The sequence below is a fragment of the Martes martes genome (assembly GCF_963455335.1).
Source record: "Martes martes genome assembly, chromosome: X".
In the NCBI taxonomy this organism is placed as follows: Eukaryota; Metazoa; Chordata; class Mammalia; order Carnivora; family Mustelidae; genus Martes; species Martes martes.
In genome coordinates this window covers 25,800,100-25,817,404 of record NC_137897.1, presented here as the reverse complement: position 1 = coordinate 25,817,404, position 17,305 = coordinate 25,800,100, and the positions used below count along the sequence as shown (strand labels likewise).

Below are 17,305 nucleotides of genomic sequence, written 5' to 3'. Positions count from 1 at the left end.
TGGATAAATTCATTTGAAGAGTTTTATATATACTATTTCCTTCTTAAATAGAGTTTACTGAGTATAAACCTGCTTTTTCTGCTGAATTTAGGATCTTCATCACTAACAGTAATGATTTTGTTTCAAATGCTTAGTGAGGTGATACCTTCAAGGGCCAGTATGTAGGGGTGGAAGTGCACACTGGGAAACTCGGGTCAACTCTATGTGCTGGCACCTCCTTCCACACTTTTCTGGTTCTCTGTCGTGTGTCACCCCTTGCCACATGCAGTGGAGCCTTGATGATACCTTCTCTCCTGATTTGGATCTTCTGTTTCTGAACTTTTAAGTTCTTGGAAATCAGATCACAGCTCTCTCTCTCTCTTTTTTTTTTTTTTCTATCAAGTGTATTTAAATTAGGTGAAAGTTATCAGTAAAGAGGAACTAATGGCCTTACCATTATTTGCCTACTAATTGCTTTCAGAAAAGATTAGAGATTGTGTGTCTGTAATGAATTTTATAGGGAGATGTGGTCACTTATGTTTGTTCTTCCTGCAGCTTTTTGTCCATTTTCTTGCTGACGTCTCGGTTATATTCAAGATAGGAAGGTCATTGTTTGCTGAGTTCTTTTTTAGGCAAGTAATTCCATGGACATAGGAAAGAAAATATTTGGATACTGGTACCCAGGATGTTTTGGAATACTATCATAACCATTTGTTTGGATAATAAAAAGAAGAGTGTTGCCCTAACTGACTCTTGACATCTCTCTTCTTTATCTTGGTTCTAGTAAAACTTTTATTAGTTTTCATATCCTTCCCCAGTTGTCTTATTACTTAGGGACCCTGTGGGATTATTCTACTTGTTGAATGAGATAGTAAAAATATAATAACCCATGATCTTGTGTTTGTCCCACTTCTTGTAAACTTTTATTCTCGGTGCCTGAAAGAAGGTCTTCATCCTGCTTAGTTTAAGGACCTCAAATACATTCCATCTGTTGCTTCCTAACACACATCATGTGTTCCAATCAGGCTATGCCGTTCATTGTTCTGCTTCTAAACCAAATTTGCTCCTATCTTCTGCCATTCTTACACACTTCTTCGCAGTGGGAATGCCCTCTTTGGTCACCCTCTCTCTTGGTCTTATCCATCCTTCAAGGCTCAAACCGAGTCGCATTAGTTCATGAAGTCTATCACTTGATTTCCTCCCTGATTCTCTCAGAAGAACAATCCTTATCTTAGCTATCACTTATTAAAGGCCTGTTGTGTTCTGGACACTGTTCGAAGTATTTTATGAAAATTATTCCATGTAATATCCACAGCAACCCAGCTGTGAATTACTATTTAGTATTTAGTGAAGCCAAAGAGTTTTCAAACTTAATCAGCTCATAAGGGAAAGAGAAGGGACAGACTCAAACCATGATTTCCTTAATGGCACTTCACCATCACTTTTCCCTGGAGACTGAGAAAGGGCACTTTAGACAGGAGGAGACTAGACTCTTGGACAAGAAGGGGGTATGAGATTTGAAAAAGCTCTCCAGGAAACGGGATTCTCCCTACTCCTAAAACCGCTGGTCTGTGTTCATGCCACTTGCCTTACCACTGAATTTCTTGATATCACCTTGGAGATTTGCTCTCCAAGTACACAGAACTTGAAGCTCTATGGTTCTTGGGGTGGGGGGGCAACAAATTATGGATTTTACTGGCACCAATTTTCTCAATTATCTTACGTTCTCTCTTGTTGGGTTGGGTATGTCTCTGTCCACTGCTTCAGATGTGTTTAACAGTCTCCATGTTATTAAGACCATACAGAGACTCTTGAGGTATGGAAAACATGACTCTGCGTTGGCTGATGGCAGAGCTAGATTGGCTGAAACTGAGGTAGGAGTGTGACTACCAGGAAGAATTCACTGGGATTTTTTTATTTTTTTAAATATTTTATTTATTCATTTGAGACAGAGATAGAGAGAGTGTGAGCAAGGAGAGAGGCAAAGGGGGAGGGAGAAGCAGACTCCCCAGTGAGCAGGGAGCCCAATGCGGGGTGCTAGATTCCAGGACCCTCAGACCATGACCTGAGCTGAAAGCAGACCCTTAACTGACTGAGCCACCCAGGTGCTCCTATTGGGAAAATTTTTAAATGAATAGGGGAAAAAAAAAACCTCAGAGGCAACATAGCCTAGTGGTTAACAGCAACAGTCCCTGGAGTTCCAACAGCCTGGGTTTGAAATCTGGCTGCATGGTTTATTAACCATGTGACCTTGAGCATTTTTATTTAAACTTCTCTGAAATTTCACTCTTGTGTATGTAAAATGCAAATACTAATCATGTCTACCCAAGAAGGTTCCTGAGAGGCCTCAGCGGCTCACAAACACCCAGTGCTCTGGCCAGCGTCTGGTGTAGCGTAAGTCTTATACACATTGTCGTGGCCGCTGCACTTGTTTTTATGGTTATATAACAAATACCTTTTTCCCCTGCTCATTTGTTATTGTTCTTTTTAAAGAATACAATAGCAAAAAGAAGAGAAACATTAGACAGGCTGCCTTAGATGTGGCGACTCTGGCTTTAAGTGATATTTTTCTTTTTTTTTAGTTATGTCAGAAGTAAAATAAAACTACCTAAAAATGCCTGCAAAAGTTCCTTTTTGTCTGGGTGGGCTATGGTCTGAGAATTCTCTTTACTAACCCCCCCTGCTTTTCTGTGGCCATCTTAAGCTAAATGCCTTCATGGTAGTATTATGCAGGTATGAGTGTTCCTTCCTACCTGTCCCGTCAATGTCTCCTCCTACCAAGAACTCATGCTGCCCACTTGTATTGAGAAATCTCCACTACAGCATGGCAGCTTCTTTAAAAAAAAAAAAAAATGCCTTCGTCTCCTCACCGACACTCCCCTCCGTTCTAAAGCAGGCTACCTAAGTCCCATAGCTTGACAGATTCTGTACCAGCCTATTGTCCCCAAAGAACATGGGCGAGCTACATTGATACTGATGTGTCAAGTCACTACTTAATGTAATGTTCACACGGCTCTTGTAGACAAAGGAACACATTGCTGAACGGAGAATTTCTATTCTGGCAGTAAGGATATTTTTTAGTAAGGAGACCTCAGAAACTTCCAGGTTTTGCTCACAGATGGTCCCAGATGCCCAATCATCAAATAAGTGAAAAGGGTAGTCACGATTCCGTTTTTCATTCAGAATAAATCAATCCATGTGGGTCAATTTCCGATCAAAATCAGTAATGCCGACTTTCTGGGTGTTTTTCCCTCAATAGCTGTTTTTCCTCCCTTGTCAGGAGTAGCCTTGTTCAGCTTCGGCAACTACTGTCTCTTCCAGCCAGTGTTCACAGCAAATGGGGCAGTGGGAACAGGCCAAGATCTTCTAGAGTCAACATAACTCAAATTCTATTTCTTACGAGATAGGTGACTTTAGGCGAGTCAGTTAAAACAACTCTCTACCTCAGTGCTCTCATATGAAAAATAGAGAAAACATGTACTTCATGGCACCAAGACGAAGAATAAAGAGGTATATTTGTGTTTTATACCTTTTACCGTTCGTGTCATTTGTCGCTCTCAGCCAGCACCGTGACCCAGAGAAGGAATACCGAGCTATGAGTTACCTTTTGGCTAATGCCAAGACTTGACTTCAGCCACTCTGAACTTCCAAGGGGTGGGGAGTAGTTTTTATGCCAACATGTATGAGGTGTGGCAGGAAATTACCATCAATATTTAGTTGGTAATATGAATTAAATAAAAAGCACACGCTAGATTTCAGGAAGTATAAAGACTGAGCTGTCTCTTGCATACCTCTCATTTTCTCCCAGCTGAGACTAGACAGATAATCAGTCCTCAGTAAATACCGGTTTACCGATTTTCTGTTTACTTCTTTGTTGATGACACAACAACAGTGATGTTTCTGTGTGATATGATGGAAATGGCAAAGATGAAAATTAACAAATTAATGAATCAACTTCCTATTTAAGCTTGGGAAGACCTCTCATTTTTTCAAGAAGGTATTGATGATTTCTTGATATACATAATCCTGAGGAACCATTGATAGAGCCTGGGTCTCAGTCTCAATGCAGGATATAAAAATTCAGGTGAACTCTCATTTGTATGCATGTTAATGAAAAAGCTTGTTGTATTAGCCACAATATATCTTATTTTCTTGAGCAGCTAAAGGTTTGGTTTCAATCCCCTAAGTGTGTCCTCTGAGGCAAAGTTTTCAATTAAGTACTATAAGAAGAAAAGTAAAGTAAAAAGGGAAAAGTGGGGGAATTATGTGGATAACTTGGATCTGTTTGCTTTGGAGTCCTGATTTATTCAGCTAAATTAACCTCACTTTTCTCCTTTCCTGAGGAAGTGGCAAATTCGGGAGGGCAGTTTGTGCCGTGTAGGTACACACACCAAGAAGAGAAATATGTTTGTTTTATCAGACTCCATGCGGCAAGAAGCCCCGTACCAGTTTTCCACCACATGAGCTCGTTTCAAAATCAGGCTATTTCCTTCCAGAAGGAACCTGTTTGTGATGGGATAGAGGTAGAGGCTACTTGGTCTGTTGGAGTATTTCCCTTCTTTCATCATTGGATGTCTTTCGATCTGTTTTCCCCCTTGTGGCTTCCCATGACAGAGAATGGGACGGAATTCTCTTTAGGGATCCATCCATGATACTTTGGCTGCCAAAAAGAGTGATGGGAAACATTCATCGTCCATCTACTTGACCTGTGCAACATTCTGAATCTAAGAGTCAGAGACTGAAAATGCAGGCCAGTCCTTCAGAGTTGCTAACATGTTACTGCGGCCACTGCCCCCTTGCCTCAGAAGAGTAATTTAATTCTATTTTAGAAAGAGGGAACGGGAAAAAAAAGTTCCTAGTTACACAGATCAATCCAATTGTTCGGAGCTTCAGAATGAATTTTTCAACTTGTTGAACAGAAGCATACAAATCTCTAAAAGCAAGTCAGATAATGTACAAAGCCTCCATTCATTGTGTAGGCAGAAAGGAATGCCGGTCCCCGGCAGCTCTCTGAGGAATGTTCCTTTGGCTTTGACTGTTCTGTTGGGAACAAGGAGGGAAACACATATATAAAATGAATTTATAATGTCTCTGGCTTATAATGGCAAAATGATAAGAAAAGTTGGCTGTTTAATATAAACTGTCAGTTGCATATTCCAGGCCTCCTCTCTTTGAGGTCCCTCCCACACCCACGGGCCTGGCCACCGGTTAGCGAGGAGTACAAAGTGGCTGTTTATTATTATTGACTGGTGAAGCCTGTGCTCTGAAATTCATTCTGTCAACAGAATGTAAGCAAAGTTGGCATTTTAAAGCAGGGCTCTTTCAGTCGCTGGTTTTTCTCAGGATTGCCATGCAACAGGATCAGTGCTGTAGTCCCCGGTTCAAGCTGAAAATGTTACACAGGAAGACATACCATGTAAAGGTCAGATGCTTCTACTGTGATAATTTTCTTGTTCTGTGTATATACAAATGAGGTGGAATGTGTAATCTCTTACGATAACTCTTATCAAGGTCCTATGGACTTTCTACCTGTCAAGCCTAAAACTACGACGGTATTTTAAGTGGAAAATCTTACTAATGAATGTATGATGCTGTAATAAATGTGTGATGCTATAATGCCAAGGTGAACTTAATGTGTATTGTCAAGAAGATGCTCTCCTATGATAGAATCCCATTAATGTGCTGGAGCTGTAGACCGAGCACAACCTTGTTTATTAGTCTCCCCATGCTTTTATGGTCTGAGTCAACTCTACAGATTACTTAGATGCATGGAAAATATGACTTAACCCGTAGTGTAATGACATGATTGGCCCTGGGGTGCACTTCATCACGGAATGTTATTTCATATCACTTCCAGAAAACATCATCTTTTGTCTGTGGACCCGTCAGTGTAACTTACAAAATTTGTAAAGTTGCAGGTGCATCATGTTCCAATTCATATCATTGAGGAACAAATTTATTAGACCTAACAAGGTGTCCACTGCCAATCTACATAATAACATGAAGAGATAATAAACCAAGAAGAGTGAGTTGGAGGTGCATCTTCTTGTTAGGTGGCCTAATGGAAACGTCTTTGGAACAGGCAGTTTATTTTTTACAGTTCTCCAGACTCACATTTAGCCAATCTCTTCTGTTTGGTAATTCTGCCCGTGTTCTTCTTCCTGCTGTCTCATAGGACCTCCAAGGAGAAATTGAAGCTCACACAGATATCTATCACAACCTGGATGAAAATGGCCAAAAAGTCCTGAGATCCCTGGAAGGTTCTGATGATGCAGCCCTGTTGCAAAGACGTTTGGACAACATGAACTTCAAGTGGAGTGAGCTTCGGAAAAAGTCTCTCAACATTAGGTAGGAAAAGATCGGGAGCGAAAAAGCCAGAAATGAAGTAAAATGGGAAGATTTCATTCCCTTTCGTAGCTCAAGCGGCTAATATCTCATATGTTTATGTAAATCACCCAATTTCGCAATGATTCATTTTATTTTGAATAAATGAATCATTCATTTGCTTGGTATGGAGATGATACTTGAGGGTTCAGATTAGATTAAAATGGCAGTGTTTTATAACCATGGGAGAGATGCATATTAAGACATTAGAGTGAATTTAAATGAGGAACACAGCTATCCTAATTTGATAGAGTTCTCTCTTGGCTTACCACAGGATTATACAAAAAGTGATAAAATCAATATATGTTTATCATGGAATTCTTTTTTTGGCATTATTCTAAATGCATAACAGAGGACATTCCTTAAATACCCGGATGCCTTTTAACTTTCGAGGAGACCTCTCCATAGCTCCTGCCACTAGGGAGAGATTATAGAAACTTCTGGACTTTAGCTCCCTCTCAGATTTTGTCACGGCGTCCTCTGGAGACTAAGCCTTTGGTTGTTCTCTACTCTCCTCTCTTGTATAGTTGCCCCTTTCTTTGTATCACCTTTCTCCTGAGAACCTAGTGGATACAGCTCAGCGTTGTTATAAGGAGTGCAGAGTAAAATTCTTGCTACGCCCATTGTGAGTTGGTTCAGTGGGGGTCAAAGAGCAGGGATAGTTAAGTGAAATGCCCGGTGTCACGTAAATGACACGGGAAGTACAGAGAGTGGAGGTCAGGTCTCCTGCTTTCTAATCAGTTGCTTGTCCTAATTCACATGTCTTCATAAAAATGTGTTGTGCTTTCTTCTGTGTCTAGGAGAGGGGTCGGAGTGGAGGGTGGTAGAAGAGGGTGAATGGGCATCGCGGTGGATACAAGGGAGTGCGCTAAACCCTGGGAGGTGGTACTAACTCTAGGTCGTAAGATTACAGAATGGAAATTTCTTTTTCTTCTTTACCATTCTGAATTGGCCAGGCTTTTGACATAAAGCATATTTACTTCAATAATGAGGGAAAATAGCACTGAAATTTTGTAATACAAAAGCACTCTAGTAAAAACCTGTATTAATGTGAAATATAAGAATGATAGCAACTAATGCACGGTGCATCACCTATCGTTACATGCCATGGACACTTTATATTTCTTGACCCACTTAATGCTCTCAGCAGCCCTACATGATAGGCCCTGTTATTATTCTGTCTTTATATTTTTTTTTGTTTGTTTGTTTGTTTGTTTTTTAAAGATTTATTTATTTATTTGACAGACAGAGATCACAAGTAGGCAGAGAGGCAGGCAGAGAGAGAGGAGGAAGCAGGCTCCCTGCTGAGCAGAAAGCCTGATGTGGGGCTTGATCCCAGGACCCTGGGATCATGACCTGAGCTGAAGGCAGAGGCTTTAACCCACTGAGCCACCCAGGCGCCCCTATTCTGTCTTTATATTTAAAGAAAGTGAGGTGCAGAGGGGCTAAATAATTTTTTCTAAGGTCATTTAGTTAGTAAGTTACAGGTCCAAGACTGAATACAGGGGGTCCGGCTCCACTGTCTGAGCTTTTAACCATCATATTATCCTGTAGGGTATAAAGCAGAAAGGAAAAGGTAGGACTCACCTAACTTTGACACATAAATACATACTACATGAAAGGATGGAAAAGAGATGCAGATATTTCTAAGAGTAGGAAAGGATTTTTTCTTTTTTTACCTATAAGGTTTTCCCCCCAAGTTTGCATCCCAGCTTCCAGCACACTCATTTTTACCTCCCTGTTTGGTCCATGACGTTGTATCAATGTGTTTAGGATGCACTGGGGACAACAGTGGGCAGTGGCATTTTCAAAGGCAGCGAGACTCCATTCGCTTCCCGTGGCTTAAACTCGAAGAGAGGTCAGTGTGCGTAGTGACAAAGGCCACTTTCATAACCTCTGTCATTAAGAAGGAATGAGATGTGTGAAATGGGCAAGATATTGGCAGATAAATTAAAAGAGAAGAAAGTTATTCTTTTTTGTGGAGAAGAAAGAAGAAAGCTGCTCTGACTATTCTGCACATCACTCAGTGCCTTTCCTCTCCTTCATGTGAACTTGATGAAATGAAAGGGGAATCGAAAGCGGCAAACAGCGCGTCAGCCAAAATATGGGCTCTTCGTTCTCAGCAATTTCCCATATGCCAGGCCCTGCAGTTTAATTCTTGCTGTCATTAATCAAGTGGAAAACAGTTACCTTGGCTTATCTAAGGTGCTGCAAATTCCAGAATTTAAATACTCCAATCAATGGTTTCGGCTTCTAAGTAGACCTTTCTCATAATACACTTTGTGTTTTAAGCACTCGCTTACAAATTTTTAAAAAAAAAGAAAAAAAGAAGTAATTCTTCACATCAGAGTGCTTCGGTCCCTTTCCTGACATATCACTGAAGGAAGGGTATCCGTCAGTCCAGATTGAATGGCAGGTTTCAGCCAAAAGCAGCCCAGTACAGGCAACAATTTCGGATGGTGATGAGGCAGGAGAACTGCACCCCGGAAGAGTCAGACACAGAACCATTCATGATGCTGAGAAGCTGGCTTTATGAGTCTGGTCAGTTCCTCCATCAGCATTATTTTATGGTAAAAAGTCACCACAAGTAAAAACTAGTTGCAAAGATAGCACAGAGAAACTGCCCGGTGTTTGCCCAAGCTATAACATGTCATCCTATAAAAGATGTAGGTTTGTTCATTATCTTAAAAGGGCTTCTGAAGCCATTTTTCTATCTCAAAGTATAGAGACATCAGTACTTAATTACACAGGTGTCCATTTTTTCAAATTTTTATTGCAATTCCAGGTAGTTAATGGGACAGTGTAATATTAGTTTCAGATGCAACATTCAGTGATTCAAACGCTTCCGTCCATCACCCGGCACTCATCATAAGTGCCCTCCTTCATCCCCGTCACCTCCTTGGAATCCAAATGATTTTGCATTATCCCTTTGCTTTCCATTGGCTCATAAGAGGTATCCTTGTGTTTCTGGTTCCAAGTCCAGATTATGTCACTTTCCTTCCATTTATTTTTTTCTGTCCTATGTCTTTTCTCTGCCTATGATTATGATTCTTACATAAGTCTCCATCATGTCTTTATATATTGATAGGTTTGTCTCTTTTTCTTTATGCATTAACATCATCCATAACACATTTACAAAAATATTCTTCCTTGGACATTTCTAGCACATTATTCCCTTGCTCAAAAACTTCAGTCTTGTCGGTGCCCATATTTTACTCGTCCATTCATTTATTTTTCTCATTCCACAAATACTTACTAAGTCTTTACTATGTACTTGGCACTCTTCTAGGCACTGAGGATACAACTGCATGAAACTGGCAAGAGAAAAATCATCGCTTTCATGAAATTTATGTGTAGTCATCAGAATGCAGTGGCTCGTGGCTCGTCTACTCTCCACCTGCTAAGACCCTGATAATCCCTTCTCTTTCCCGTTCTTCCTTTACCTCCCAGTTCCTTCCTCACCAAGCAGCGATCTAATTATTCCCCAGCATGGATTCTCTGAGCCAAGGAGATTCTGCTTTTTAACCCCATTGCTGCTCTCCACCAGTTTTCTCACTTGCCCATATGAGTACATACATTTGCTGGTCCTCACCCTTGGAATGCCATCCTTCCTTTCATCCTCCACCTTTTCATCCAAATCCCTCTCTGAATATTTCCCTCTCTGACTGTTCCTTCACTTTGAGGTCTTCCCTGTACTATTTTCATTTACACCGGATGGCACGTTTCTTTAAGTATTCACAGTTGTTTCAGGGGGCTGTGCTTGCTGCCTTCAGCTAAATTAGACAAATAAAAAACTCTAAGCTCTACTATTTGAGGGGAATACTTTGGGAAGGATAGGTATTAAACCTTCTCTAAATATTTGGTAGAATTCACCTGTGCAGCTATCTGGTCCTGGACTTTTGTCTGTTGGGAGTTTTTTGATGACCGATTCAATTCCATTGCTAGGTATCTGCTCCCATTTTCTATTTCTTCTTAATTCAGTCTCAGAGGGCTGTATGTTTCTAGGAATTCTTTCATTTCTTCTAGGTTGTCCCATTTGTTGGCATATAATTTGTATAGTAATATTTTATAACCAAACTTTTGTATTTCTGTAATGTCCATAGTAACTCCTCTTTCATTTCTGATTTTATTCGAGTCCTCTTCCTTCTTTTGTGATCATGGTATTTCTCCTACCAGGTAAATAGTGACTCCTCCTTCTTTTGTGCTTGATGACTCTGACTCAAGAGTTCATATTTTGTTTATCCTCTCAAAAAACCAGCTCTTAGTCTCATTGATGTTTTGTATTGTTTTTAAGTCTCTTGTTTCATTTATTTCCCCTCTGATCTTTATTATTTCCTACCTTCTACTAACTTTGGACTTTGTTCTACTTCCTTTAGGTGTAAGATTTAATTATTTATTTGAGATTGTGCTTTCCGAGGCAGGCCTTTATCATTATAACCTTCCCTCTTAGAACTGCTTTCACTGCGTCCTAAGGGTTTTGGACCACTGTGTTTTCATTTTCATTTGCCTTCAGGTATTTCTTGGCTTCCCCTTTGACTTTTTCATCAATCTATGGGTTGTTCAGTGACATGTTGTTCAGCCTGCACGTGTTTGTGTTTCTTGCCGTTGTTTTCTTGTGATTGATTTCTAGTTTCATCCTGCTGTGGTCAGAAAAGATGTTTGATATGATTTCAGTCTTCTGAAATTTTTTGAAACTTGTTTTGTGGGTTATCACATGATCTATCCTGGAGAGTCTTCCATGTACACTTGAAAAGAATGTGTATTCTTCTGTTTCGGGCTAGAATGCTCTGTATGTACCTGTTAAGGCCATCTGGTCTAATGTGTCATTCAAAGCCACTGTTTCCTTACTGACTTTCTGTCTGGCTAATCTATCCAAGCTCTAAATGAGTCAGTGAGGTAGAGTAGAAGGAATCTTGGACTGGCATTTGGGCGACCTACTTTCTCTTCTGGCTCTATTACTAACTGCCTAGCGTACGATCTTGAGCACATAACTGCTTCAGAGTTAAGCAGAGACATGGGCGGTCTCTTCAATTTCCCTAGCAATTCTACCAACCTATTATTTTTAATTGTGCAGTTACTTTATATGAATCTGGGCAAATTTTGAATCTTTCTACATTGCTTTCTTAATATTTAAATGGCACCAATGAAGTTCAAAGGTAGGGTGTAAGAAAAAGTAGATAAGATGTCTTGGAGAGAAAAGAATCCTTTAATTGAAATTGTATAGTACCATCTCATAATTTAGTTCAAGGAAAGCATATGACATCTGCTCCGTGTGCATTATCACATCGCATTATGTCCAAGAGGTATAAAAAGAAGTAAATCCTCAGTGAGAGTTGAATGCCACCAAACAAAGCAAAACGCTGTTTTAGGTGGGAGAAAAATAAAGTAAAAAATTTTTATTTGCATGCATACATACACTCATGAGCAAATTCACACACACACACACACACACAAACACACAGTTATTGATGACATTATCCAACATCAGAATTGTGATCAGCCAAAAAAAAGTTTCTCTTTCTAAAATATTCCATTTCTGCAACCTTGCATTTTAATTTTGAAAATATTAATAATTTGGGAAGCAGTCTAGTGAATTTTTTCCATAAGAAATATGAATGCAGATTTTAATGCAATCTGTCACCAGATTATATTTTCCAGATTATTGTATATACTATTAGCCGTGAGAAGCACATATGTTGTCAACAACAATTTCAGAAAAATTTACATTCTGTGAGGTTTTCGTATTTGGGAGAAAAACTTGTGAATGTTATATGCCAGTATTCACTTTTACGGAATTCTGAATGCTAATTTGAGAGGCAAGAGTACTAACATGATATAGTCCACAACAGAAATAAAACTCTTAGAGAGTGATCAGTATTAGAAGTTAGAATAGCTTAGAGGTTTTTCTATGATAGAGAATAAACAAAGAGCAAAAGGAGGCCCAGTCTTTCTAATTTAAGGAAGAAAAAATGCAACTTAGACATTGACTATTTCTGACCTCCTTTCTCTTACTCTTGGAATGTTAATTATGTTTGAAAGTTAGAGTTCATGGCCCAGCTGGACAAAAAAAAAAAAAAAGTTTACTTCTCTTTGAGTTTAATTCTCTCTCTTTATTTAAAGCCCCCAAAGCTCCCATTTTATGTCTATGATTCCTTATTACTTCTGCATTCTTACCTTCTCTTTCTATATGCTCAAGTGCTATCTCATTACACAGGGGTACCCAAGATATACAGGAGGACATCATTAGTTCTACCAAAGAAGTCAACGTGAAAAAGGAATTCAGTGTAACACATCTTGCTTTAAGAATACATGTGTTTCAGGGGCATCTGGGTTGGGCCACTGCCTTTGGCTCAGGTCGTGGTCCCGGGGTCCTGGGGTTGGGTCGGGCTTGCTTTCTTTCTGCTTCTCCCTGCCACTCTGCCTGCTTGTGCTCTCTCTCTCTGACAAATAAATAAGTAAAATCTTTAAAAAAAAAAAAAAAAAGAATACATGCCTTTCAGAGTAAAGTTTTATTAAGGATTTCAAACTAGGCATCAACCCAATCATACTTGAAATATCTGTGTCTAGAGAACTAACAATCACTTTAGCAGCCCTTATAATTCTTGGCACCCTGACACCGAAGGGTCCCTTAAAGATAAGCATTGTATCCTGACACACCTAGAGGTTCCGCATTTTACCTCAGCCTTACAAACTGTAGACATTACCTGCTTATTAAAGATCAACACTTGCTTTGTTGAAAGCTAGTAGCCCCTCAGCTCTTGTCTTCATTCATAAAGATTAATAGAAAATGGTTAAGAGCTAAGTATGCCCCTTCCAACCTCCACATTTATTTTCCATTGAGTAGTAAGGAGGGGTAAATAGGGTATATTTGCCAATCGGCAGGAAGGCTTTTTGCTCAGGGATCCAAAGCATTTGCTGAAAACCATGAAGGTTGGGATTTCCTCACATAAGAAAAGTCTGCAGCTTCCATTTCCCATGTCTAAATACAACAGCTCAAGTTACATGCCTCCACACTGTCTTTAAACATTCGTATCTCAGCTCCCATATTTGCAAAACAAGAGGGTTGAACAAAAATCCCTGAGGTTGCTTCCAGCCCTTGGGGTCTATGATAAAACCAGGAGGGGAAAAAAAAAGAGTCATTACAAATAGAAAGACACATCTTCCAGAGAGGCATTTCCAGTACAAACATAGGTTGATCTTTTAGGAATATTTGTTATAAAATCTTGAAAATAAAAATAGGGCAGCTCCTTCCAACAATTGCCTTAGAAATGTGTCTTGAAGACACTTCACAAGCTTAGCATAGCCAAAGAAAATGTTTTCTGAGCTCGTGGTGTTTTACTACGGTTAGATAGCCTTCAAAATCATGTCCTTGACAAATGCCACCCTGCCCTGTGGAGACCGACCAGTAACGTTTAGGGCATACAGGAAATACTTCAAGAAATTCTTTCTTAAAGAACTGTCCTAGAGTTCCCCTGCTCAGCTGTGAGGGTTCTTGTTCCAAGTACAGAAAGTCTGGAGGCAGAACCTGGGAGTCTGTACCTAACACAAGCTGATCACAGGTACAGGTTTCTTATGCCCCCGGAAGTTTGAGAACCAGGGCTTCAGACTGGTTATCTTTATACGTGTGGGTTTCAGTCAGGAGCTGTTAACAGGCTGCTGTTTTCCTCTCCGGCCCTTACCCAGTATCCCTTGTCCTTTGTGAGCCGTCTGCTTACATTCTTGTCACCACTCTCATGCGTTAGCAAGGAAAAAAAAAGTCATTTGATATGGAGTTAAGGTGATCAAACATTCCGAAATGTTACCTAGTTCCACATTCTAGGTCCCCGAGAGCCTTTTGTCACCTGAGGTCCTAGGTCCTTTTTCCATTCCTCTGTTAACTCTCTGGACTGTCCCGCCTCCCTGGCCCTTAACATTATCTCCCTGTCTCCCACTCTGAAATTTCTCTTAGATCCTTTAGAACTGAATTGCCTGGGTCTCAGAGCCATGTTTTCCTCCTGGGGACACAAAGGGTTTCATTGACCTGGTAATGATTAGTCGACCCCATTTCACCTTGAGCCAGGCTTGTAGCAGTGCCTCATGCGAAAGAAGCCGCAGCCGGACCCCTCACCATGGGAAGCCTGCCTTTCAGCATCTGTATTCTCTTCCAGACGCCTCCACCAGAGAAAGGGAGGTCAAGCGTTCATGAGGCATCTTTACATTCTTCCTTACCTTTCACTCTGTTACTCCCAAGGCCTTATGGAGACATAGTGGTGCTCAAAAGTTCTTTATTCTTCCATGTGCTGCTTTTCCACATCTGGACTGTGCCTCTCCCCGCCCACCCTCCCACATGTCCCACTTGACATCCTCGCTTACCCTTGAGGGGACCACGGTGCAAATTCCAAACACCCCAGGGAATCCTTGTAACCAGTAGGCATTACATGCCATTAAACAGCTAACATCTTGTATAAGGAATTCTCTTTTGGGCTTATCATGGAAGAGTGGTAAGTGAAAGAGAAAGGGAACAGAAGCAGCCAAGAAGGGAACTCTACCCTCTATGCGGTCCGTGCTCTTATAATAAATCTGTATTTAAGGTATTTCCGGATTCCTTTCTTAGATAATAATGCCCGTAGCATCTTGAATGGTTTAATCCCTCTGATGGAAATGCCTTCTGTTTTTCTGGATATAACGTTTGTATTGCTCATAATGGAAAGACAGTTCAGACAATTTGAAATCGAAAGCTGAAGGAGTAAATCAGCTCTAAACCTACCTCTGAGGACTATAGTAGTTGTCATTTCAGAATTTTTTTTTTGTGCAGAGTCACGTGTGTACACACAAATACACACACACAAACATTTTATAAAAATAGATTATTGACAGCTTGGGAAGCTGTATTCTCACTTAGCAACGGACAGGGTGATCACTTCCTTATCCCTAAATACGTGCTGATGCCATCACATTGAATAGTGTATAGGATTCATAGGATTTGAACACTGCATTGTATGAATTCACCATTATATATGTAACTGACTCCCAAGTATAGAATATTTAAGTTGCTTCTACTTTGTGTCAATCATAAGTGATGCTATAAATAACATTTTTCCTACCTACATCTTTGTGTGATTTTCCAGTTACTTTCTTAATATAAATTTTTTTAACGTAAGCTTATGGGTCTTGTATGTGCACATTTTAAAACTTGTAACTATAATCCTTCAGAAAGAAAACGATCCCTCAGAAACTCTGGAACAATTTAATTCCAGTGCATAGGCACTATTTGGCGATTCTGTTTGACTAAGACCAGCAGGAGAATCGTATTTGAAATGTCAGGCTAAGTTACCCCACAGCAAAGGGAAATGTTATTCTACCTGGTTGCTTTACACCTCAATCTTTGCAGCACTAGAGACTATATTGTATTTACGTTATAGGCAGCATTAATTTTTATGAATTAATTTGTAATTACTGATAATATGTAAGTAATGCAGCATACTTCTTGATTTACCTTAGGATAGAGCTTTGCTAACATTCCACGTTTCTTCTTTGTTTTCCGGATGATGATTTATTTGGTTAATTTAGCTTCCCATCCTCAAGTGAAATGTGGATTTTATAGCACAGGTCATTCATTTGTATATTCTTAAATGGCTTCTACAGATTAACATGTTCTAAATACAGTTGATGGTAGAGCACTCATTCTCCTGCCTAAATTATTCATGTTTGGGGGAGGCTTTCAGGCAAGTGTCTGATTTTACTTTTCCACGTGAGTTGTTGTCTCAGTGCATTTTACACAAAGGAAACAAAGCGGAAAATGTTGGAACCTGGTGAAAACAAATCCCAGGTGTACACGAATAAAGAAGGGTAGAGGAAAAGGAGAAGCATATGGGAAGAAGAGCAGAAAGGAACAGATGCCAGATGGAAGGAGTCAATGGAAAAAGCTGCCTAGAGTGCAGAAATGGAAAAGTCAAAATGTGGGGGGAGACCTTTCCATTTCTCAAAGCAGGAAGAATTCCAGTACTAGCATGAGTCACTTGAAAAACTGAGTGGTTTATATTAGTCACCGGGAGGAGCCATTTTTTTTTTCTACCAGAAACATCAAGAATCATTGACTGCAACACTACAGAAAAGCCATCCATTCCACTGTATGTTTCATGCCAAAAGTCTCAGAATTCTGCATGAGGAAATTCACATAGGGCTAAACGCTGTCTACCCTCAAAATTGCCGTCAAAACGCCCCCATTATATGGCTCGTAAAAGCAGAGAGCTAGATTTTTACTGAGGACTGCTAGAGGGTTCACTATAGGTTTACCTACTATGGAACGAACCAAACCAATGTACCTTCAGTGGGATTGTTAGACGCAACAAGCACCCTTCTAGGTATTTTGACTTAGTGTCTCCTGCTGCTTTTCAGGTCTCATTTGGAAGCCAGTTCTGACCAATGGAAGCGTCTGCACCTTTCTCTTCAGGAACTTCTGGTATGGCTCCAGCTGAAAGATGATGAGTTAAGCCAGCAGGCACCCATCGGAGGCGACTTTCCAGCAGTTCAGAAGCAGAATGATGTACACAGGGTAGGACATTTTTAAGACAAGTGCCTTGCACCAAGTAAACTTTTTTAGGGATGGTTTTGAAATGCGTTTTTGATTGAAATTAGGTTGACTAGAAATCTTCAGTTTGTTAGTCCAGGGCTCAATTATAAGTAATCCAAGCCGTTGTTATTTTAAATGTCAAAATCGTCCATGTGAATAATAGCCTCTAAGAATTTGCCCTTCTCTTTTAGCGATTTTTAAAGACATTTTGTTATGGAAAATATAAAACATACCAAATCGGAGAGAATCCTATGATGAGGAGCCCTGTACCCAGCAAGACTTCAACAATTTTCAGCTCATACCTGATCTTACTTCTAGACCTCTACTGGTCCTCTATGATTTTGAAGTAAATATCAGGCATGGATCATTTAATTCATATTTAATTCATAA

The 17,305-nt window shown here is 40.0% G+C and overlaps 1 protein-coding gene across 2 annotated transcripts in view; it reads left to right on the top strand.

The window, feature by feature from the left end:
• Positions 1-17,305, top strand: part of DMD (dystrophin) — a 2,068,501-nt gene that overhangs the window by 1,692,928 nt on the left and 358,268 nt on the right. For both annotated transcript variants that reach the window (XM_080795194.1, XM_080795193.1), the window contains exons 56-57: positions 6,155-6,327; positions 16,741-16,897. In XM_080795194.1, the coding sequence (XP_080651320.1) occupies positions 6,155-6,327; positions 16,741-16,897 (330 nt within the window). The remainder of the gene's footprint in view (positions 1-6,154; positions 6,328-16,740; positions 16,898-17,305) is intronic.